Here is a 26,198-nt window from a genome sequence, read left to right on the forward strand (position 1 = left end):
TCAAGGATTATACAAAAATAGGCCACAGACAATATTTGGCCCATAGGTCATTGTTTGCTGACCCCTGGTCTAGGTAGAAAGAACAAGAGCAGAGATGTGTACATACAACTACATACAGTTTGATGTTGATAGACTATGAAACCTAAAGAAGGGAATCATGATAGACGAGCCCAGAGAGGTAGGTAGAAGGCAGAATGTCATGTTGGGGAACTTAGGCCTAATTTTATAAGTATGGGTTGCCACTGAAGGATTTTAATCACTGGAATGATAAAATCACACTTGTATTTTGGTAGGATAGTTGTGTTGAGAATTAACTTGAGGCAAAATTGAACTCAACGAGATCGATTAGTTGGCTGTGGTAGTAGAAAAGAAAGAGATAATGAATGCCTGATATAAGGCAATAGTGGAAAGGGTAAGCAGGAGAAGGTACAATTGAAAAATCTTGAAGAAATAACATCAGACATACCTGATGAGTGATTGAAGGATTGATTGGTGGGGGAATGGTCAAGAATGACTCCCAGAGTAGATAGTGTTTCTTCAACTGAGATAATACATATTATGCCAACTCACTTATTCCTCTTTAGTAGGAACTATAATTGTTAAAATGATTGCTGCCCTTATTCCAGGTTTATACCATCTTAGGTCAGAGAACAGAGCCATATCTTCTGGCCTGATGTAGCTCCTTGGAAAGTTCTTTAGGCAATCCAAGAAGGGTAGAGTAGCTTTCCTTCTGTCCATCAAGCAAATTGACTACTATAACCAATACCTTTTCTAATTCAAGACCATAGACCTATGCCCAGATACCTATTCAAGGAAGGGGGTTAAGAACTCAATATATAGGTTAATGGAAATAATCGTAAAGGCCATAGCCTTTTAAATATGTCAGTTAATTTAGCTAACTTTAGGTCAAGAAATCCAGAATTTTATAGACTCTGAACTTGTCCTCAGTAGTGGACATATATCATTTATGGTTGTCCAACATTTTTATATAGTTTCCCACATTGTAAGTACCACCTTCTCCAAATAGAATTCCCAGACTCCCTTGCTAGGGTGTAAGTAAAAAAAAAAAAAAAAACCCATAAAGTTTCCAAGGAGCACCTGGCAGATTCGAACTGCCCACCCTTTGGTTAGCAGCCGTAGCACTTAACCACTATGCCACCAGGGTTGCCAGGGTGTAAGTATGTGACTTAATTTCCATGTATCTGACCCACCCTCAGGAGACTTGGGTATAGAAGAGTGCAACATGAGATGGAGACTGAGCATGGGTAAATCAATATTCTATCAAGTATAGTAGTGGTGGAAGGTTCTTATTTTTCTGGGGTATCTGAGGTGGTCGTTCTGTTATTGCAGTCCAAGCATGGTTGGTGTCATGGCATGGGCAGTAGCTGTTGTTTTTATGTTGAGCCAGTCCCATAATGGAGTGGATATCACTCCTTGCTGTGCAGCATCCAAGTTTGCTTCTCTAGCCTTCCCAAAGAAGCTACCTAATATCTCTAAACATTGCTTCAATTAGGTAGAGTAGATTCTGTGGTTTGCAGCTGAGAATGTCAGTAGATACACTCAGGACTTCAGCAGTTGCACTTCAGAAGACACCATTCTCTTTTATTCTGTGTAATGTTGCCTTCTGGAGTTGTGCACCCACAGGTGCCATTTCCATAGACCATGCATTATCAATAGAAGCTATTAATATTATGATAATATTGGTTTGAAGAGGCAACAATACTATTTTTATTTATAAAGCAGAGGTATTTATATAGTACAGTATTTGTATAGTACAGTATAGAGGTATTTGTATAGTACAGTATAGAGGTATTTGTATAGCGGTATTTGTATAGTACAGTATACCTGTGGTATTTAAATTCCATGGTTCAGGGGTTATTAGGGAAAAAAAATGTCTAAAAAGGCTTCTTATGGGGGTGATTAAAAAAAAAGATTGAGAAACACTGCCATAGACTAATTGGGAAGCAGGGTCAGCTCATAGCAGTATGGACTATGATGGTCTTTAAGGGAGGGGAGAAATGTGGCAGATTCATTGTTCCTTTAAGGTGTTGGACATTTGAAGCTTGAAGACCATGGGGCTATTCATTTTAACAATGCTAAAATATTTGATAAAGTAGTTATACCTGTACATATAAGGCAACTGTCTCTAGTTATTGAGATATACCCTTGCTAGGGGCAGTTCTTTTAGGTCAGCCAATCCAGAGGTACAGTTAAATAACAAGATCCTATTTTTTTTTTTTAATTGTTTATGTGCAGAGACTTTCTGGGGTTAGCCAAGTTACCATTCTCCTGTTTGTGGCTTGAGCCTGAGTTTCATGCTCAGTTTGGATGATCTGCAGCTCACTTACTTATTTAAAGGGAAGTTGGGTGTGAATGGAGTAGAGACAGAGAAAGACTGAAATATATTCTTTAATGCCACAAATAAAATTATAATGGCCAAAATTTAATGGAAACTATCCTAATCACTTGACATGCAATTTAGCAATTAACCTTCAGAACATGAATTATTCTACTTAGTCCTTTCCACAATTCTATTAAGTGGATATTATTATTATCCACTTACTAAACAATGATCCTAATATTTAGAACTTTGCCTGCACCATTAAATACTCAGTAAATTTTTAGTTGTCATTATTCTGTCCCGGATCTCTTTGTTTCATTTTGAAAACTGATATAAGCAGAGTTTTGAATCAGGACACTGGATAGTAATTTTGGTGTTGCATCAAACTTCTTGGATAGGTCAGCTGGGCATTTCTCTAGCAGCAGGAGAGGAGGAGGAGGGACGGGCTTGAGAATATTGGAGGTGGCCCATAGGGTCAGGAGTTATTCCAACAAGGCAACAGTCTTTAGTTGTTTTTTTTTTTTTCTTTTCAAATAAAACCTTGCTCTTTTCATTCTCCTTCGTGGCTTGTGTTTCTATCTCTAAAGCCTCCTGTTTGGATCTCTTTGGCCTGCGTGTGTGTTAAATCTGACTCCTAGACAGGAAGTTGGGCTGTGAATCCAACACACACCAGAGCAAGTACCAGGTGGTGGGGTAAAATACAGTTCTGGACAGGTAGCCAGTCTGGTGCAGTTAGTTGAGGAAAGGTGGGAGGCAGGCTCTGTGTAGTTGTTAAAGAGGGAGAGAGAATATTCAGGGCTGGGAAGGAAAGCAGCAGAGATATACTTGGGACCAGTAGATCAGAGAGCTTCAGCTTCTTGTCTGCCAAGAGGACAAAGCATATCTAATAACTTCATTATGAGCAATTTAGATATTTGGTGAGAGAGAGGCAGAAAGAGAGACACGCAGACAGACAGACACCAAACTTGTGCCTAGAGGAGAGGCAGGCATCCTACTCACCCTCAGATAGTTTGCACTTCATTCATGGGATTTGGACAAGATTTCTTTTGGATCAGACAGGGGACTGTCCCAGAACTAAGGTACTGCTGTTTGAAGATGTAGAGAAAAATCCAGAAGACTGTGTATGATAGAGGATGGACCTGTGTTCAAATGCCATTTATTAGCTCTTATCCTTTGTAATAAAAAAAAAAAAAATAAGTCCCTTAAATTAGCAGGCCTTGGTTCCTTTATCTCTAAAATGGGAATGAGAATAATAGCTAAGATTTACATAGTGCTCAGTATGTATCAGGCACTCATTTAATCTTCACAAAGAGTCTATTATTATCATACCCATTTTCCTGGTGAGGAAACTGAGAAACAGAGTGTTTGAGTAACTTGCGCAAGGGCCCGCTACCCCTTGGTGGTGGAACAGGCATCTGAACTCAGGCAGACTGCCTCCAGGGCCTATGCTCTCAACCTTTACTTTCTACTGCCTCTCAGGTAGTCATACAGTAATAATATGGATAAAACACCTGGTGCAAAGAAAGAGTTTGGTAAATAATAGCACTGGGAGAGGGATGGAGAAGGCAGCAACAAGGACTCTCAGCTTTGTAACCGATGAGTGCAGAAAGAAACAGGCTGACTTAGAATAGGCTTCTTTATGTAACTGACAAGAGGAGTGGAAATTGCATGGATCCTCATACTTTTCTAACTACTTATGTCCATAGTCATGCAATGCAAGGATGGTTTTTAAAAGGTTTTAGTACTTTTTTGCTTTTTACACTTAAATCTTAAACCAAATAACCCCAAATCAATGCTTCAAAAAAAAAAAATCAACATGTGGACAATGTATGTGTACCTGTGTGTATGCACACATGCGTGTGCACATACTCCTCAATATCTTGTAGCACAGCTGGAGAGCTCTTCTTTTTTATGCCCATTTTCATCAGGCTGGCACTTTACAGATAAGTTGCAATAAGGATGTTTTCAGGAAGTTCTGTGATGGCTTTTCAGCACGTGATATCACATTTGGCTTTGTGGAGATGTTTGAGTACATCGATCTAGCAAAGAAGGCAGATAACTGATAGTTGAATTCTGTAAGTCGAGTTATTCCTATTTTAATTAAATGAAAAGATTAAAGAATGTAAAAAGGAACTCCATAATTCATCTTCTCTTTTCACTTACAACATAACGTTAACCTTCCAAACTACATTTTCAGAACAGCCTTTAGATATCCTTAGAACAAAATGATGCAAATAAAAGAAAATAGAAATTATCTTAAATATTTGTGCCATTCTTATCTTACATGTCTTATATAGACAAAAGTTAATACATTTACTAAATTTCCTGACAAAATGTTCTACCGAACTTTCTGAAAATGTTTGAGATAATAAGTTAAAGTAATACTTCTTTAAAGAATTTATCATTATTACATATAAAGATTGGAGCCCTGGTGGCACAGTGGTTAAGTGCTATGGCTGCTAACCAAAAGGTTTGCAGTTTGAATCTGCCAGCTGCTCCCTGGAAACCCTATGAGCCAGTTCTACTTTGTCCTATAGGGTCTCTATAGGTCAGGATCGACTCTATGGCAATGGGTTAGGTTTTGGTTTTGGTATATATGGAGATTACATTTTCCACATAACAAAAATCTGTATTCTTAATGTACTTGCCCATTGTTTGATGACATTCCATTTACAGATGTCTTAGTTGTTGAAACTCATGAAAATAACCCAGGACACATTTCTGCCCACTTTAACACTAACCATGGAAAATTACAAACTATACAGATTTGTGTAATCCACATCTTTAATCTACAAAACATATATAAAGAAAACCCAACATGAATGTGTAATTTTCTCACTATATTGGTTATTTTTGGTAATATAATCTTCAGTGTGTTTCTTGGAAATGAATAGCTTACAGTTTTATGAAAAAAAATATATATATAGCTTTAGAGATGGGGATCATAGAAATTCTAGTTACAGTCTGAAAACCCAAGGTATGCACATTAAAAGCATAGGAAAGTATTCCTAAGGGAAAATGGGGTTCATACAAGGTTTAATCACAAACTTAAAATAACTGAAGACTTGTCAAGGAAAATTACATCCCGGAAGGCACAGACATATGTGTCACTGTCTTAAAAGGATCGTGGAGGCAACTTTAGAACAATTAAAGACATCGTGAGCCTCAATTTGCAAAAGTACAATGTGGGTAAAGGAAATTCTGCCATTGCTTCCTGTCCTTTAACCCCAGCTTTGATTAAGAAGACAAATATTAGATATTTGTATCCAAACATCCAGTATTTTGAATGACTTAGTAAATAAAAACACCTGTCATTTTTAAAGGAATAATTGTTTTAAAGTGTTACATGGATTGTTTCTTGATATTGAAATTGCAGCCAGCTTGTGAATATTCTGTTTTTTTGATGTGCATATACATTATTCAAAAGGAAACCTGATTATAACAAGGATGTTTTACAGTCTGGCTAAAGTCAAAACTGTCATCGATTCTGTGGAACTTCAAAGTTTGAAAGAGATACTCTACTTTCTTTTTCCATAGTTAGATGAGGAGAACCATATTTCTTAAAATGTTTACTTTGTCTTATAGCCCAACTCTCTTGGAAAAGTATAGCCTATTTCTCTGGGGAAGAAATTTTTTGTATGATAGTTTACACATAATCACAACAATAAAAATCTTTAGTATAACTACACTATGCTTATGTACATTTCCTATATATACATCTCCATGTAAAACAGTGTAATGAAATTCTTTTTTTATGCTAGATCCTATTTTCTCTTTTCCAAGTCATATTAAAAACTAAGTATGTATCCTATTATCCAGCATGCAATAGGGAAGGCAAAATCGTAAATTTAAATTCATTACCCAGTTCAAATTCCACTTATCCTAAGAATAGGTTTCTAGATCACGTATGTTAATTAGATGGTATATGTCTTCCATGACACAAAAGCCATTAAGATCACTGTGGCGGATGCAATAAATTGTGTTTCATAGAACGCTGGAAGCTGATTCCGACTGCTCTTATTTTCCAAGTGCTCATTTTATATGTGCACCTCTGCTCATTATGTCTGCCTTTTGTGGAATGCCCTCCCATATTTCTTCTGTTTATTTAAATTGTACTCAGAGAGCTGTGGAACTGAAAGATATCTAAGGATGTGGACCAGCATTTTAGAGATGATAAAATTGAAGCTTAAGAGAAGATGCAAACAAACAAAAAAAGGTCACAGAGCTGGTGTGTGGCAGAGCTAATGGGGGGCTGCTTTATATTAAATGACAACAAATACGGAAAATCTTAGCTTTTTCCTCAAGACTCAGTTCCATTCTCCCTCTTCAAGAAAATCATTTCTGAATATGTAGCAAGAACACTGATTTGAATCCTGGCTCTTCTGCCAACTTCCCCTGCCATGAGTAAGTTTCTTTCTGTATTTCCATGTGTCTCAGTCTTAAACGGTAAAATGGAGAAATGAGCTCCTACCTCATAAGGGTGTTGTTGTTGTTGTTAGGTATCTTCAAGTCAGTTCCGACTTATAGCGACTGTCTTGGTTACCTAGTGCTGCTGTAACAGAAAATACCACAAGTGGATGGCTTTAACAAAGAGAATTTTTTTTTCTCACAGTCTAGTAAGCTGGAAGTCCAAATTCAGGGCATCAGTTCCAGGGGAAGGCTTTCTCTCTCTGCTGGCTCTGGAGGAAGGTCTTTCTCATCAGTCTTCACCTGGACTAGGAGCTTCTCTGCACAGGAACCCCAGGCCCAAATGATGCTTTCTGCTCCTGGCACTCCTTTCTTGGTAGTATGAGGTCCCATGTCTCTCTGCTCCCTTCTCTCTTTTATATCTCAAAAGAGATAGGCTTAAGACCCAATCTAATCTTATAGATCTCATCAACATAACTGCCACTAATCCATCTCATTAACATCATAGGGATAAAATTTTACAGCACAGGAAAATCACAGGGATGACAAAATGGCAGACAATCTCACAATACTGGGAATCATGGCCTTGCCAAATTGATACACATTTTTTTTTTAAATTCTACTTTAGATGAAGTTTTACAGGACAAACTAGCTTCTCATTAAACAGTACACATATTGTTTTATGACATTGGTTAACAACCCCATGACATGTGAACACTCTCCCTTCTCGACCTTGGGTTCCCTATTACCAGCTTTCCTGTCCCCTCCTGCCTTCTAGACCTTGCCGCTGGGCTGGTGTGCACCTTTAGTCTTGTTTTGTTTCATGGGCCTGTCTACTTTGTGGCTGAAGGGTGAACCTTAGGGGTGACTTCATTACTGAGCTAAAAGGGTGTCCAGGGCCATACTCTTGGGGTTTCTCCAGTCTTAGTCTTTTTTTGTGTGTGAGTTAGAATTTTGTTCTACATTTTTCTCCAACTCTGATCCCATATTTTTGTGATCACAATCCATGATAGTGACCCTATGTACAACAGAATGGAACACCACAGGGTCCTGTACCATCCTCACAATCATTGTTATACTTGAGCCCATTGTTATAGTCACTGTGTCAATCCATCTCTTTGACGGTCTTCCTCTTTTTGGCTGATCCTTTACTATTAGAAAGCATGATGTCCTTCTCCAGGGACTGGTTCCTCCTGATAACATGTCTGAAGTATGTGAGATGAAGTCTCACCATCCTTGCTTCTAAGGAGCATTCTGGTTGTACTTCTTCCAAGACATTTGTTTGGTCTTCTGGCAGTCCATGGTATATTCAATATTCTTTGCCAACACCATAATCCAAATGGGTCAATTCTTCTTTGGTCTTCCTTATTCATTGTCCAGCTTTCCATGCATATGAGGTGATTGAAAATACTATGGCTTGGGTCAGTCCTCAAAGTGACATACTTGCTTTTGAGCACTTTAAACAGGTCTTTTGCAGCATATTTGGCCAATACAATATGTTCATTTGGTTTCTTGGCTGCTGCTTCCATGGCATTGATTGTGGGTTCCAGCAAAATAAAATTCTTAACAACTTCAGTATTTTCTCCATTTATGATGATGTTGCTTATTGGTCTAGTTGTGAAGATTTTTGTTTTCCTTATGTTGAGGCATAATCCATACCGAAGGCTGTAGTCTTTGATCATCATCAGTAAGTGCTTCAAGTCCTCTTCACTTTCAGCAAGCAAGGCTGTGTCATCTGTATAATGCAGGTTGTTAATGAGTCTTCCTCCAATCTTGATGCCACACAGGTTTTTATATAGTCCAGCTTCTTGGATTATTTGCTCAAGGTACTGACTGAAAAGTAGGGTGAAACAATACAATGCTGATATACACCTTTTCTGACTTCATTCTGTCTGAATGACTTCCTCTTGGTCTGTGCACAGGTTCCCCATGAGTACAATTAAGTGTTCTGAATTCCCATTGTTCACAATGTTATCCATAATTTGTTATGATCCATGCAGTTGAACGCCTTTGCACAGTCAATAAAATACAGGTAAATGTTTTTCTGGTATTCTCTGCTTTCAGCTGAGATCCATCTGACATCAGCAATGGTATACAACCCTCATTCCAAGTCCTCATCTAAATCCAGCTTGAATTTCTAGTAGCTCCCTGTTGATTTACTGTTACAACCACTGTTGAATGACCTTCAGCAAACTTTTACTTGTGTGTGAAATTAATGATATTGTTCAATAATTTCTGCATTCTGTTGGATCACCTGTCTTTGGAATGGGCACAAATATGGATTTCTTCCCAGTCAGTTCAACGCCCATGGAAGCAGCAGTCAAGAAATCAAAGGACTTATCACGTTGGGCAAATATGCTGCCAAAAACCTTTTTAGAGTGTTAAAAAGCAAAGATGTCACTTTGAAGACTAAGGTGCACTTGACCGAAGCCATTATATTTTCAGTCGCCTCATGTGCACGCGAAAGCTGAACAGTGAATAAGGAAAAATGAAGAATTGATGCCTTTGAATTATGGTGCTGACAAAGAATGTTAAATATACCATGGGCTGCCAGAAAAACAAATAAGCCTGTCTTGGAAGAAGTACAGGTAGAGTGCTCCTTGGAAGCAACAATGGTGAGACTTTGTCTCATGTACTTTGCACATGTTATCCAGGAGGAACTAGTGCCTGGAGAAGGACATCATGCTTGGTAGGTAGAGGGTCAGTGAAAAAGAGGAAGAACCTCAAAGAGATGGATTGACACATGGGTGCCACAACGGGTTCAAACATAGCAATGACTGAGAAGGATGGCATACAACCGGGGCAGGGTTTCTTTCTGTTGTACATAGGGTTGCTATGAGCGGGAACTGACTTGACAGTACCTAACAATGTCCAGTTGGTTGGCCAGGTAGCTGTCTTCCAAGTTTCTTGGCATAGATGAGTGAGGACTTCCAGCACTGCATCCGTTTGTTGAAACATCTCAACTGGTATTCTGTCAATTCCTGAAGCCTTGTTTTACACCAGTGCCTTCAGTGTAGCTTGGACTTCTTCGTTCAGTACCATCAGTTCTTGATCATATGCTACCTCCTGAAATGACTGAATGTCAACCAATTCTTTTTCATACGGTGACTCTGTATATTCCTTCCATCTTCTTTTGATGCTTCCTGCATTGTTGAGTTTTTTGTTCGTAGAATCCTTCAATATTGCAACTTGAGGCTTTAATTTTTTCTTCAGTACTTTCAGCTTGAGAAATGCTGAGCATTTTCTTCGCTTTTGGTTTTCTATCTCCAGGTCTTCATGCATGTCATTATAATACTTTACTTTGTCTTCTCAAGTCATCCTTTGAAATCTTCTGTTCAGCTCTTTTACTTCATCATTTCTTCCTTTTGCTTTTACTGTATGTTCAAGAGGAAGTTTCAGAGTCTCTTCTGACATCCATTTTGGTCTTTTCTTTCTTTCATGTCTTTTATTGACCTCTTTCTTTCTTCATGTATGATGTCCTTGATGTCATTCCACAACTCATCTGGTCTTCTGGTCACTAGCGTTCAATGCGTCAAATCAGTTCTTGAGATGGTCTCTAAATTCAGGCGGAATATATGCAAGGTTGTATTTTGGCTCTCGTGAACTTGTTTTAATTTTCGTCAGCTTCAACTTGAATTTACATATGAACAATTGATGGTATGTTCCGCTGTTGGCCCTGGCCTTGTTCTGACTGAGAATATTGAGCTTCCCCTCATCTCCTTCTGGAGATGTAGACGATCTGATGCATGTGTATTCCATCTTGCGAGGTCCACGTGTATGGTCGCCGTTTATGTTGTTCATAAAAGATATTTGCAGTGAAAAAATTGCTGGTCTTGCAAAATTCTATTTTGTGACCTCTGACATCATTTCTATCACCAAAGCCATATTTTCCAACTACTGATCCTTCCTTGTTTTCAACTTTTGCATTCCCAATCACCAGTAATTATCAATGCATCTTTATTTGCATATTTGATCAATTTCAAACTGTAGAAGTTGGTAAAAATCTTTAATTTCTTCATCTTTGGCCTTAGTGGTTGGTGCATAAATTTGAATAATAGTCATATTAACTGCTCTTCCTTGTAGGCCTATGGATATTACCCTATCATTGACAGCGTGGTACAGCAAAATAGATCCTGAAATTTTTTTTTTTTGACGATGAATGCAACACAATTCCTCTTCAATTTGTCATTCCCAGTATAGTATACCATATACTATACTATACTGATTCAAAATGAGCAATACCAGTCCTTTTCAGCTCTCTAATACCTAGAACATTGGTCTTTATGCATTTCATTTCATTTTTGATGATTTCCAATTTTCCTAGATTCATACTTTGTACATTCCATGGTCTGATTATTAATGGTCGTTTGCAGCTGTTTCTTCTCATTTGAGTTGTGCCACATCAGCAAATGAAGGCCTCGAAAGCTTGACTCTATACGCGTCCTTAAGGTCAACTCTACTTTGAGGAGGCAGCTCTTCCCCAGTCATATTTTGAGTGCTCATATTCCAGCACTATATCAGACTATGTTGTGTTGCTATCCATAAGGTTTTCACTGGCCAATTTTTTCAGAAGTAGAGTACCAGGTCCTTCTTCCTAGTTTGTCGTGGTCTGCAAGCTCCACTGAAACCTGTCTACCATGGGTGACTCCGCTGGTATTTGAAATACCAGTGGCATAGCTTCCAGCATCACAGCAACACACAAGCCACCACAGTATGACAAAATGACGTGTGGGACAAAGTATGGTAGCAGTATAATTTTCCAATGCTTTTTGTTAAAAAAGCAAAGACCATTCCACATTCATAGGGCTTGAAAGGACAAAAAGGTCCTTGGAATACATGTTTGGGATGGTTTTATGAGTGGTCAGTAAGAGGATAGAACGTTTTACATTATTACCGGGGTTATTATGTAACACACTACCTGATGCTTTTAAACTTTGTATCGGTACCATAGTGATTTGAATAGTATTACTATAAGTACTAAATTCTGGATGTTTTACTAAGACACTTTTAATGCAAGTTTTTGGCTACATATTAGAATTCCTTGCCAAGTTTTAAAAAATTTTAATACCCCAAATCAATCAGATCAGAATCCCTGGGACCCAGTATTTTTAAAGTCTTTTCAGGTGATGCCCTTGTGTAGCCAAATTGAAGACCTACTGGGGTAGCCTGTTGGCTTGCAAGAATGATGTTCTAGGCATGACCAGAGTAGGACATGAGATATTATGACAATGTAACTACCAAATAATATGCAGCTGAGACACTGACTCACTTTCTAAGAAGTTATTTGAGGAATGGAAGATATTTGAACATGAATCCCATTACCAAGGCTCTGAAACCCTTTTGTTGGATTCATTTCCCTTCCCACAGAGTGTGGCTAGAAGTGTTGTTTTCCATTTTGGCCAGGGTGACTCCTGCAGATGTGTCATTTTCCACACTGAATCCCTGCTTTATGCTTAACCGGAGGGAGTGGCAATTCTTGAGTCACGGCTGTTGAGTCTCCTTCAGCACTGCATGTTTTCCCTGGGAATCTCTTATCCTCCCTCATTTTGTGGTTTTTTTGGCTTGACGACTTTTGTCTCAAGATGCAGCTTAAAAAGTAAAAATTTGAGTGAGGAAAAGGCTCATTAGGCTATGTCAAAACATAGAGTGGTTTTCTATTTCTTTGGCCACTAAGACCTGTTTTAGACAAATTTCTATTCTAGAAAATTCTATATCACTAGTTAAATGAACCTATGTATTAACAATTTCCATTTTGTTTTTATAATTAAGTTATTCTTGAATAAATTCAAAATACATTATTATTTTTGGAATAAATACAAGTGTGCCAGGCACTGAGCTAAGAGCTTAAGATACAAAGGTTAAAGACCTATTCCCATGGGCTCACTGGGGAGATGGTCAAGTGCTGTGATGGAGGAAAGTTATGACCTGCTACTATGACGTATAGGAAATATACCTGTTCAAACATGGGGATGGGGCAGTGAGTGGGGAGAGAGTTCTTTGAGGGCTGGACCATGCCTTATTTATCTTTATATCATCACATTCAGCATAGTAAATAACTCACTTCAGTGGTTTCAAACAGAGGCTACATTGAGCTATTCCTTGAAGAGCATGTAGCAGTTAGCCCAGCAGAGATGAAGAATGAGTGGGAGTTATATTTCTCTGGAATCTGATGGGAAGCCACTGAAGGTATTTTAGCAGGGGATTGACATAATCATATATGCTTTTTAGAAAGATCATTTTGATTCAGTGGGGGGAGGAGGCAGAGAAACCAGTGATGAGCCCATCATGACATTCCAGTTGAAACCTGTAACCATTAACCAATAACTATTTAGAAAAAAAAGAGTAAAGTTAAATCCTTACCTTGTACCACACCTCAAAATAAAATTCAGATACATTAAAGATGTAAATGTAAAAATGAAATAGTAAAAAGAAAATATAGGAGAATATTTTTTTAAAACTTGGGGATTGAGAAGGCATTTTTGAGACTGAGACAAAAAGCCAAAAACATAAAGAAAAGTGATTAATAGATTTGACTATCTATACTGTGCTAGATGCTAGAGAGATGTAAATTAAGAGACTCAATTTTTGCTTTTAAGGAACTTAAAATGTAGAGTAGAGAAGCGTAAGTAAAAAGAACATTACAAATGCCTTGAGATAAGAGCTGTACTGAAGTTATATAAAAGGGTCAGTGGGGATCTACAAGAGGAGCTGCCTGGGTTTGCTTGGAGATCTACAAAGCAGAAAATGAGTTGAATCTTGAAAGAGGATTTTCCAGATGGTTGAGGTCAGTTCAGAAGAGAGAACTTTCCCCCTGGAGAGTATAGCTTGTGCAAAGGTGGAGAAGGAAGGTACATTTGGTATTTGGGGTATGTAAATTGCAAGGGGATGGGGAAGACATGGGAGCAGAAAATGCTGATGCTGAGACTGGGCAGAGAAATGGGAGACAGATCCAAAGGGACTTAATTTTATTCTATGAATCAGTGGTAACAGAATTTTCTTCAACAATGGGAATGTTCTATTCTGTGTTGGCCAATATGGCAGCCAGTAGTCACATGTGGCTACTGAGCACTTGAAATGTGGCTAAGGCACCTAAAGAACTTAAATTTTAATTTATATTTAATTTTAAATAATTAAAATTTAAATGACCACATTGGCTAGTGGCTGCTATATTGGACAGTGCAGCCGTAGACAATGGGGGAGTCATTAAGGATTTTTAGAGAGAAATAGATTAAGTAGAATCATATTTTCCTCATAGAAAATTGATATTTATTGAGAGCCCATTGCTTCTAGATACTATACCAGGTGCTGTCAAATGTATTGGATCATTTAATTCTCACAACAACTTTAAGATGCGGGTACATAGTATTTCCATTTTATAGACAAGGAAACTGAATCTGGAAAAAAAAAAAAAAAAAAAAGAGTAAGTCATTTACCCAAGACCACAAAGCCAGTAAATGAGGCAATTTTTTATTTAAATGCCCACTACTGACAATGTTTTTATTAGTATTTTATGTTCGAGGTAAACCTAAAGGAATTACCTTCTTTAAAAAAAAAAAAAAAAACCCTCTCCTGATAGTTCAGCTGGGAGCTGGCCTGACATAGCTCAGCCATGGTGCTCTCATGTAGAACATAAACAATTTCATAAAACCTCAACAGCAGACAAGTCCACTCTGTGACTGTGATGGAATGAGACGAAAACAAGACCATGCTGTAATCACGTCTGTACACAGACAAAAACAAGAACATGGTGCAAACCACAAAAAAAAACAATATTCCCCTCTCCATGCTAACATGAGTGACTGCTGCTGCTTTTCCAATTTCTGTTCCTTATTCCTCCTAGATAAAAATAATTAAGATACCCATACTACCTTGAGCATTATGCTCTTTTAAGAACTGTCTATATGGGATCAAATTGACAACAGCAACTTGAAAGATTAAATAGGAACCTTAGGGGACAGTGAGTTTTGCTAATGAGGGAGAAACAGCTCAGAAAAGAAGGGTGAGAGTAGTTGCACAACTCGAAGAATGTAATCAATGTCACAAATCGTACACGCAGAAATTGTTGAATTGGTGTATGTTTTGCTGTGTATATTCTCAACAATGAAAACAAAATAAATAAAATGTAGAAAATAAAATTTGTGTGGATCATAACAAATTACGAATATCATTGTGAAGAATGGGAATTCCGGAACACTTAATTGTGCTCATGGGGAACCTGTACATAGACCAAGAGGCATGCGTTCAAACAGAACAAGGGGATACTGCATTCTTTAAAATCAGGAAAGGTATGCATCAGGATTGTATCATTTCACCGTACCTATGGAGACCCTGGTGACGTACTGGTTAAGAGCTACGGCTGCTGACCAAAAGGCCTGCAGTTCAAATTCACCAGGTGCTCTTTGGAAACCCTATGGGGCAGTTCTACTCTGTCCTATAAGGTTGCTATGAGTTGGAATTGACTCCATGGCAACGGATTTATTTTTTTAATTCAATCTGTATGCTGAGCAAATAGTCAGAGAAGCTGGACTATATGAAGAAGAATGCGGCATCAGGATTGGAAGAAGTCTCATTAACAGCCTATATATGCAGATGACACAACCTTGCTTGCTGAAAGCGAAGAGAACTTGAGGCACTTATTGATGAAGATCAAAGATCACAGCCCTCAGTATGGATTACACCTCAACATAAAGAAAACAAAAATCCTCACAACTGGACCAATAAGCAACATCATAATAAATGGAGAAAGATTGAAGTTGTCGAGAATTTCATTTTCCTTCGTTCCACAGTTAATGCCCATAGAAGCAGCAGTCAAGAAATCAAACAATGTATTGCATTGGGCAAATGTGCAAAAGTCTTCTTTATAGTGTTAAGAAACAAAGATGTCACTTTGAGGACTAAGGTGCACCTGACCCAAGCCATGGTATTTTTGATCACCTCATATGCATGTGAAAGCTGGACAATGAATAAGACCGAAGAATTGATGCCTTTGAATTATGGCGTTGGTGAAGAATATTGAATATACCTGGACTGCCAGAAGAACGAACAAATTTGTCTTGGAAGAAGTACAGTCAGAGTGTTTCTTAGAAATGATGATGGTGAGACTTCATCTCAGGTCCTTTGGGCATGTTGTCAGGAGGGACCAATCCCTGGAGAAGGACATCATGCTTGGTAAAGTAGAGGGTCAGCAAAAACAAGGGAGACCCTCAAGGAGATGGATTGATACAGTGGCAGCAAGCATGGGCTCAAGCATAGCAACGATTGTGAGGATGGTGCAGAACCAGGCAGTGTTTCTTTCTTTTGTACATAGGGTTACTATGAGTCGGAGCCAACCCGACAACACTTAAAAACAGCAACAACAACAACAATGAAAGATACCTAGACATCGACTTGTTTTCCTTTTCTAACAACACCCAATCCAGAAGCAGAACTACCCTCACCTGAGCCCTGAGGATAACACTGAGGGGGTTCCCAGGGCTCAGAATGTTCAGCACTAAACCAGGAAATCCAAGGGCAAACCTGATTGCCTGGCTTCCCCCAGGTAACCTAACACAAGCCCAAGTGTTTTAACAAGCCCCTCCTGTCCTGTTACTGACATGCCTCCCAGTTCCCCACAGTGTTTGGTCTTCCTTGTTGCAAACAGTTCCAGTAAACCCAACCTTGTTTGACTGCAGGTGTGTTCCTGGTGGTCTTTGGTGGTGGGGATCAACAAAATTGAAGAAAAGCAAATACTATAGCAATGAAGTTAGTGAATCACTCCTTAACAATAATGTTTTAAATTATGACTTTCCTTCTAGCAATAGAGAGTGTAAAATTACGTAACTTATGGGAAAGCCAAATTGCATAATGAATCTTAGTTTTAGAAAGAAAAGCATCCAGAAAATATCGTGATGCCATGAGAAGTAAGATTTTGTTCTGTTGTCTTTATAACAACTTCCCTTCCTTTCTGCCCCTCAGGCATCATGTCTGACCACCAATTTGGTAACCAGTTTATGTGCAGTGTGGTGGCCTCTCACGTGAGTCACCTGCCCACAACCAACCTCAGCTTCGTCTGGATTGCTCCACCCGCTGGCACAGGCTGTGTGAATTTCATGTAAGTACCCAAAGTCTCTGTGACAAGTACTGAAGGCAAATACTTAACCTTTCAGGGGTTACACATAAGGTCACTATTTAAATGTATTATTTTGGCAGGTTTGACCTTAATTTAAAGCAGTTAATTTTGGTGTCGAAAAAGATATCAAACTGTAAAAAAAGAAAAAAAAAAAAGGCAACATTAACAGTTTATTTTTTCTTATTTATTTATACCTGAGAGTTCTAAGTTGGATTTTAGCTTATAAAAACATACAGAAAGACAAAAGTAAGAGGAGAGATCAAGGCAGTCGGAAAATAAGATGAAAACAGATACACAGAAATGCTATGAGTGGCCATGCATTTTTGGGGGGAAGGCCACACATTTGGCATGGAGATTTCAGACCATGAAAACCAAGGGGGAAGTGTTATCAGCTAGGTGATTCGTAGTGCCCTGAAGTCATGTAGTCGATAGAAAACCTAACCACTCTCTCCTGTGCTTTCACTCAGAGGAAACTGGAAAATGTCATGAGAATGTTCTCAGTGGAATCCTTAGATCAAACTACACTATTGTTCAAAGTCTATGATTTGTGACATCTCTCAGTCTAGACTACCACTGCCCGTCCTCCAGTGTCACCGTTCTCATCTTTCTTAGTCTACTGTTTTTCTCTCATAGCATTTCATTTTTTTTACTTCTGACACACTAAATACTTCACTGATGTATTATGTATATCATTTATTTCTGTCTATTTTTGCTAAAATGTAAGATCCATGAAGGCAAGGATTTTTTTTTTCTCTTTTGTTCACTGATAAGTTCCAATTGTCTAGTACAGTGCCTGGCATATAATAACCAACCAGTTGCCATTGGGTCAATTCCAAGACTCACAGAAACTCCATGTGTGTCAGAGTAAAACTGTGCTTCAGTGGCTGGTTTTTCGGAAGCAGATCATCAAGTCTTTCTTTTGAAGTACCCCTGGGTAGACTCAAACCTCCAACCTCTCAGTTAGCAGCTGAATACATTAACCTTTTGCACCACCCAGGGACTCTGACATATAGTAAGTACTCATTAAATATTTGTTGACCAATGGTACAAGGTCAAACGCAGTTTAGAACAACTATTCTATGGGCAGTTCAAGCAAAATAGAACTACAAAACATCTTGAATGGTTTTTTATCCTAACTTCCTGCTTGGACAACAAAATCTCATGAAATCCTTGTAGTCCAAAATTTACTACTACCTTTCCTTTCTCCTTGATAACATACAGTCTGTTGTCAGGGTTCCAATTGCTCCCATATTACTGATTATGTACTTCCTCTGCCTGTCCCCTGGGTTATCCAGACTGCAAACATCAGATTCCTTCCACACGTGTGATTGGTACTTAATTGCATCATTTTCTGCCTCACAAAGCCTTTCGCATCCGGACCCTGCCTTTCAGTACCTCTTTTTGAGGTGATTTGCAATATCTTCCTAACTGGTGTGTTTACCTCCCACCTCTTTCTCTTCCAGTCCACTCTTCACATTTTGTCCAATTAATCTTCCTAAGGCACACCTTAATCTCTGAAACTTGGGTAGCCTAAAATTCTCTTCTGAAGGCCAGCCCTTCAGTACAGGCTTGAAAACTCTTCCTGATCTTGCTGTTTATCATTTTCCCTCTGTCTCCCACATTATCAGCCTCCTGATGTGCACTCACTGTCAGGACTTCCCACAACTCCCTAAGCATTCCATGGCTTGCTTGCTTTATCTATGCTTTTCCCCCGGCCTAGAGTGCTTTTTTCTTTCAGCTCTACTTGTCGAAATCCTACCCATTTTTTAAGACCTGTTTAAATGCCAGCTCTTCTATAAAACTTGTCAATGTATCAACAGCAGAAGTGGTGTATATTCTTACATTTTGCTTGTAACTTTATTATAGTAGTGATTATCCTGTACAATTAGTTGAGTTATTCTCTTGCCTTTGATGCAAGGGGACCAATTCTTATTTCTTTTTGACTCTCCTACAGTTGGTAGAGTATTCATACATAGAAATAAAAAAAAAATCCCTTGAATTATATGACATCTAATGTAACAACTTTCTTTTTTTAAATATGGACCTCTGACTCTCTTTTTTAATATTTTATTGTGTTTTTGGTAAAAGTTTGCACAGCATATTAGGTTCTCATTAACAATTTCTGTACATACTGTTCATTGACATTGGTTACACTTTTCACAATGTGTCAGCATTCTCATTATTTCCATTCTGATTGTTCTATTTCCATTAATCTAGCTTCTGTGTTCCCCCTTACCATCTCATCTTTGGTCTAGAATAAATGTTTACTGTTTGGTTTTATTTAGGTGATTATTTAGAGGAGCACAGTACTCATGGTGACTTTCTCTTTTGACTTGCTTTCTCTTATTCACTTTGGCACTTGGAATAATAGTTTAAATTCTAGCCGTGCATAACCACTTAATTTAAAACACAAATTACTTTTTTGAAAGATAGAACACAAAGTAAATCTATCAGAGTAATACAGAACTGCCTACTTTCAAATAGATGTAATTTTTAATTGAGTCTATTAAAATTATATCTTATGGTCTCATTGTTCCTGGGATATGGAAATTTGTTTTCTTCTGAGAAGTAACTTAGCTGTTTTAAGTCTTAACCCCAAACAGTGTGTTCTTAACAGTTGGTCAGAAAAATAGAGTTTGGTCTGAAATAATTTTTACTGACTGCAAAGAAGTTTATGTACCGTCACCCATCCTTCCCAGTAAAATTTTGATGATGCAATTTTCACTTTTTAGTATTCTTGCTAGATGTTTCAGTCTCTGTTTATCATAAAGCATGACAGTGGTAGATGCTACGTAAAGTAGCTGCCTCCTCTATAGGAACGATGCTTTTCATGGATTGTTTTTACTAAGCAGTTTGTGAGAGAATACAGGAAAAGTGAAAATGGAATGTGAACCACTGAAGCCATTTGCTTGAAATGTCCAGAACTGAAGTCTTGCACCCGTTACCTCTGTTCCTTACTCACATCTATTGTGTGCTGAGGTAGAGACACACAAGACAGTATCCATAATTAGTAAGAAGAGTCTAGCAATACTCGAAGGGGATTTCTAATGTTCAACATTAATTTTAAATATTAAACAAAAATAAAACACTAAAAAAGCTTATGGTATTTGAAGGCAAATACTCCCATGATTCTCACTTTTCTGATTAACCTCAAAAATTAAGGTTTTTGCTTTTTAAGGTAGGAAGAATTACTTCTTAGAAATTAAACACTAGCCATGCTTCTATGCTTTTGTGATATATTCTATATATTCTGCATATTCTCTTTCATGTCATTAGTTAAATCATTCATTTAATGTTTCATATGCTTGTTTTCTCTTTACAACTGATTTTTAAATTCCCCAAGGTCAGGGACTATGAGTAATATCTTTATATCCCTAATAGTTCCTAATACTGAACTAGAGATAATAGAAGACACTCAATAAATATTTCTAAATCGCTAATAATGATGTCATCTCCATTGATTCTAAGATACAGATTTTTTCACTTTTGGGGATCTCTGAAGTAGGGTTGCATCTTCTATTTGGTAACATCTTAAAATTGTAATTGACAGCATTTAAAAATTTTTTCTTTAATGTCTTAAAATTGATGGTGACTTGGATTTGAAGAAAACCAGCAGCTACCATTTATCATTTACCATGTACCTGGTAAACAAATTTTTGGTAAACAGTTAATCTTTGGTGAATTGCCTGTATATAGCCTTTGAACATTTTCTACTATTTTGTTTTATTCAGTTGCAGGTGATCTTCGTATATTCTGATTACTAGTGATTCGTCAGTTGTTTGCAGATATTTTCTCAGTCGGCGACTTGCCATTTCACATTTTATGATGCTTTTTTTAATGCAGAAAATTAAATGTTTTTGGCATTTACTTTACTTATTTTCTTTCCATCAAAGACTGTAACATGACTGAGTGATAGAAACTGTTTCAGAGTTGTAAAATATTTTGAATAAAGTTACAAGTCTTTGGGAGTAATTTTTGATACTGTAGAAGACATTCTACTTTGGCCTTTTAAAAATGAGTTTTAAATTTTAATCAAGTTAAATTTGGCAGTTTGCTATTATGTTTGTGTTTATGTGTGTGTTTTAAGAATTCTTTCCCTACTATGAGATTATAAAGACACTTCCCTATATTTTTTAAAAAGTCGTAATGTTTTGCTCTTAATACGAAGCCTGTAATCAACTTGATTTTTTTTGAGGGGGTATGGTGTAAGGTAGGAATCTAATTTTTTTTTTTTCAAGTGGATAGCTAGTTGTTTTAGCACAACATTGAAAGGTACATCCTTTCCCCACTGATTGGCGATGCCATGCCTACCAAGTTTGACTATCTACAGAGGGTTGTTTGAAGATTCTGCCCTATTCTATTAATGCATTTGTCTATCCCTGCAACAAAATCACACTTTTAAAATTACTATATTTTAAAAATATTCTCTTTTGTATTATTCTTCAAAATTATCTTGGTTTTTCTTAGCAATTTACTCTTCCTACAGTTTTTATTATCAGCTTGTTGAGTTCCTTAGAAGTCCCTATTGAGAATTAATGAGGATTGTGCTGAATTCATAGACTAAATCTGGGGAAACATTAACTTCAAAATGTTGTACTTTCCTACCCACGAATGTGATATGCTTTCCTTTTCTTTAGGGGTTCTTCTGTGTCCTTTGTTAATTTTTAAAATTTCTCCATAATTTTTTTTTTGTTGGAATTATTCCTAGGAACATATAGTTTTTACTGCTCATAAATGGAATGTTTTAAAATTATATTTTAATTGGCTTTGGCTGGTGTATAGGAACCTTGCTGAATTAGTCTTGTATTAGTTCTAGCCATTTATGTATAGTTTTTTTTTTGTATTTTCTGCATAGAAAACAGTGTTATCTTCAGCTAACTTTAATTTTGTTTATTTTCTTTAAAAACCATGTAACCTTTATTTCTCCCTCCCCTTTTTTTCTTCTTATCTTATTGCACTGGCTAGGCTTTCCAGTACAATGTTGATAGAAGCCGTGATTTTCTTATTCTTGTCTTTAAAGGAAATGCTTTTAATATTTTCCCATTAAATGGGATATTTGCTGTAGGGCTTTAGTACATAATTCTTTTTCAGATTAAGGGAGCATGCTTCTCTTTCTAGTTTGCCAAGAATTATTATAATATGTATTTATTAATTCACTATACTAAAAAAAAAAAAATTTTTTTTTTTTTAGTATTGCATTGGAGAAGCCACACATTATAACTGATATTAAGTTAAAACTTTGAAATAAAATTTAAACAAAAAACCTTTAAAACAAAATTGAAAGTTTTATGAAATTGCCCGTTTTTATGACTAAGTTACTGTTGTATATTTCTTTATTTCCAAAAGTTATGGCATTGTACAGATTTTAGTGGCCACTTTAATATTACAGAACTCTGCAAATCCTGGTAAATTGTCCATATTCCTGAAGTAATTCATATTTCTATCTAGAGCTGGCATTTGAATTGACACTGTGCCCAATCCTGTAATGTCATATTAGCACAGCCAATATATGATGTGAACTCTGTGATTTTAAAACCTAGTTACCTATATAAAATCCTTTTGAAAACCCCATAGTAAGCATCATGGAACATTTGAACTGAAATCCAAGACAATTATGTCATGTGCTGTGTGTGCCCTTCCCAGTGTAGAATAAGTGGCACACTGTCTAAATAAACCATGCTTTGCTGGTAAACCACTTAGCCACATAGTCATTTGGGCCGTCTGCTTACTACCTTTGTCATTAAAAACAAGCAAGTGAAGATAGAGAGGAGAAAATGGCCTAAGGATAAATTTGCTGGCTGTACTGGTACAGATGTATAAAATGAATAACTAAAATTTTTTTATCCTTACTTTTATGTTACCTGTTGATAATATTTACATTTGAAACGATGATTTCACTCAGAGATCTGCTTAGTATCCAGCTATTATGACATTATGTCTTTACATTTATATTTGATTACAGTATTTAGCAACTGGTAAACCTCAAATTTTGGAGCCCTGATGGCATAGTGGTTAAGAGCTCAGCTGCTAACCAAAAGGTTAGCAGTTCAGATCTACCAACTGCTCCTTGGAAACTCTATGGGGCAGTTCTACTCTGTCCTATAGGTCCGCTATGAGTCAGAACTGACACGATGGCACCTCACAACAACACATAAACGTCAAATTGAGAGAGAAACTTAATCATCTCAAACTTCTTGAATGTAAAAAAAAAAAATCAAGGTCAAGAAAGAAAGAAAGGGGAAGGAAGGAGGAAAGAAAGGAAGGAGGGAGGGAAGGAAGGAGAAAAGGAGGAAGGAAGGAAGGAGAAAAGGAGGGAAGGAGGGAGGGGAGGAAGGGAGGGAGAGAGGAAGGAGGGAGGGAAGGAAGGAGGAAGGGAGGGAGAGAGGAAAGAGGGAGGGAAGGAAGGAGGAAGGGAGGGAGAGAGGAAGGAGGGAGGGAAGGAAGGAGGAAGGGAGGGAGAGAGGAAGGAAAGAGAAGGAAGGAAGGGAGGGAGAGAGGAAGGAAAGAGAAGGAAGGAAGGGAGGGAGAGAGGAAGGAAAGAGAAGGAAGGAAGGAAGGGAGGGAGAGAGGAAGGAAAGAGAAGGAAGGAAGGGAGGGAGAGAGGAAGGAAAGAGAAGGAAGGAAGGAAGGGAGGGAGAGAGGAAGGAAAGAGAAGGGAGGGAGGGAGAGAGAAAGGAAGGGAGGGAGGGAGGGAGGGAGGGAGAGAGGAAGGAAGGAAGGAAGGAAGGAAGGAAGGAAGGAAGGAAGGAAGGAAGGAAGGAAGGAAGGAAGGAAGGAAGGAAGGAAGGAAGGAAGGAAGGAAGGAAGGAAGGAAGGAAGGAAGGAAGGAAGGAAGGAAGGAAGGAAGGAAGGAAGGAAGGAAGGAAGGAAGGAAGGAAGGAAGGAAGGAAGGAAGGAAGGAAGGAAGGAAGGAAGGAAGGAAGGAAGGAAGGAAGGAAGGAAGGAAGGAAGGAAGGAAGGAAGGAAGGAAGGAAGGAAGGAAGGAAGGAAGGAAGGAAGGAAGGAAGGAAGGAAGGAAGGAAGGAAGGAAGGAAGGAAGGAAGGAAAGCTCCGATCCGTCTAACCCTAACCTTAGTTAGAAACTACCAGGCGAAGGGTGTTGAAAGTAACAACTACAACAATAATACTCATAGTTTTTGAAAATATACAATGCGCCAGATACTGTTCTAAGTGGTTTGCTTCTTTTAATATATTTAATCCTTACAACCATTTTGAGGTAGGTACTGTTATTTTCTCTAGTTTACAGATGAGGAAACTGGAGTGCAGAGAGGTTAAACAACTTGCCTAATATAACTCTTTTAGTAAAGTGGCACAAACAGTTAAGCACCCGACTACTAACTGAAAAGTTGGTGGTTCGAACCCACCCAGAGCACCTCAGAAGACAGGCCTGGAGTCTGCTTCCAAAAGGTCACAGGCTTGAAAACCCTTTGGAATAGTTCTGCTCTGCACATATGGGGTCACCATGAGTCAGAATCGACTTCACGGCAACTAACAACAACAAAATGACAGCCTGGATTCACAAGAAGGCAGTCTGATTTCAGGCAAGTGACTTTCGGCACTTGACTACAGCTGCCTCTAAAATAATGGCTGGTTTATTTTATTATGAACAAATACTCACTGTGTTGAGACAATGAAAATTAAACAGTTTGCAGTGTGGTATCCGAATTCTTCTAACTTTTTAAAATGGCCAACATGTTTTCTGTCTTCATTTTGATACCTATCTCTATATATTAAAAAAAAAAACAACAAAACCCATTGCCGTCAAGTTGATTCCGACTCACAGTGACCCTATGGGACAGAGTAGAACTGCCCCATAGGGTTTCCAAGGAGCAGCAGGTGGATTTGAACTGCCAACCTTTTGGTTAGCAGCTGAGCTCTTAACCACTGTGCCATATATCAACATTATCTAGTAACACGCACCACTTTAAATTTTTGAAACATGGACAAACACATTGACTAATGCATTAAACGTGGTTTAATCTTGATACGTATGCGATCTAGGTGCATTCTTTGGATGCTGATTTTATTCCGCCCCTTGTCACAAAGGGACTCTACCTAGGGAAAAAGTGTGAATAAAAGGCCAAATTCATTGCCATTAGATTTAGGTTTAACTGTTGGACAAAGATGTGGACAAAATATTGGAATAAAAATGGAACATAAAGAAAGACCAGATTTGTGCTTAAATTAGTGATGACTTAACCTTAAGTAACCTCCCTCAAGACTAAGAACAGAACGAGCCAAATAGTGTTCTATTTAGATACTGGGAAATAACAAAGAATGAGCTCAGGTCAGCAAAGAGAACCTCAGGTAGACCATATTTGAACATTTGATATTTTAAAGGAATTATTTCCTAGAGGGACTGTTTTTTAAAAGTACACTGAGCAAGAAAACAGGAAATTCATTTCAAAAATTGAAGGCACTAGCAGTTTCTGAACACTTGACAGGCTTGAAGTAATACAGATGCAGAGATTTGAAGTGCTGCCTTGAGTGTATCTCTGATGCTTTAATTTTTGATAAGAGTCATTCCGTTCTGTCTAGAAGATTCCGCGGGAAACATAGCGTGGTTGTCCGTTTATTTCCATCCATCACAAGAAAACATCATAGATATATTTGCCTTGTTGCTCAAACATTTGAAATAAGATACAGGACTCCCCCATGAGTGTGTTTATATGGAGTGCATTCATACCTACAGTAGTAGTTGTTTATATGGAGTGCATTCATACCTATAGATAAGATTATATTCACAAACCGTATTCTACTTTGTAGATTATACATATGATGAAAATAACTTACTTCTTACGTAGGACAAAAATGGTTGTTTCCGCACTGTTAGATAAAACCAGATACACTATTTTCTAAAGAAGGAATTTCATCTCTCTCATAAGCCAAGTCTATAGAGTCCCTATGAATCAGAATCAGCTCGATGGCAGTGGGTTTGGTTTTGGTTCATAAGCCGCAAATCTGTTATTTTTTCTGTTGGTCTAGGTTTCATTGTTGTTGTTTTTAATAGACATTTCCCAACCTGGGACAATTTCAGTGCTGCTCAAAAACATACCTTTAAATGACAGGATAAAAACTATTATCTGTCCCTAAAGGTGAAGGGCTAGGAACCTCACCATTAGTTCCCACTTTTCTGTAGGTGCCTGTTTTTCCTCACAGATAAATATCCAATTAGGCTTGGACAATTTAAGTTCAGGGACTAATGTGTGTTCTTATTTATCAACATTTGACAAATGAAATAAGAGTACTTCCTGGGAATTTATTTTTTAATTTTAGAGTGTGTGATAAAATTTTGAGATATGTTCTTTATAAATTTCTAGGAAGGTTTGGAGAAATTATTTT

At 37.7% G+C, this 26,198-nt stretch overlaps 1 protein-coding gene across 2 annotated transcripts in view; it reads left to right on the plus strand.

Moving 5' to 3' along the window:
- Positions 1-26,198, plus strand: part of RELN (reelin) — a 526,658-nt gene that overhangs the window by 140,090 nt on the left and 360,370 nt on the right. For both annotated transcript variants that reach the window (XM_049893075.1, XM_049893076.1), the window contains exon 3: positions 16,703-16,838. In XM_049893075.1, the coding sequence (XP_049749032.1) occupies positions 16,703-16,838 (136 nt within the window). The remainder of the gene's footprint in view (positions 1-16,702; positions 16,839-26,198) is intronic.

The sequence above is a fragment of the Elephas maximus genome, chromosome 8, assembly GCF_024166365.1.
Source record: "Elephas maximus indicus isolate mEleMax1 chromosome 8, mEleMax1 primary haplotype, whole genome shotgun sequence".
NCBI lineage: Eukaryota > Metazoa > Chordata > Mammalia > Proboscidea > Elephantidae > Elephas > Elephas maximus.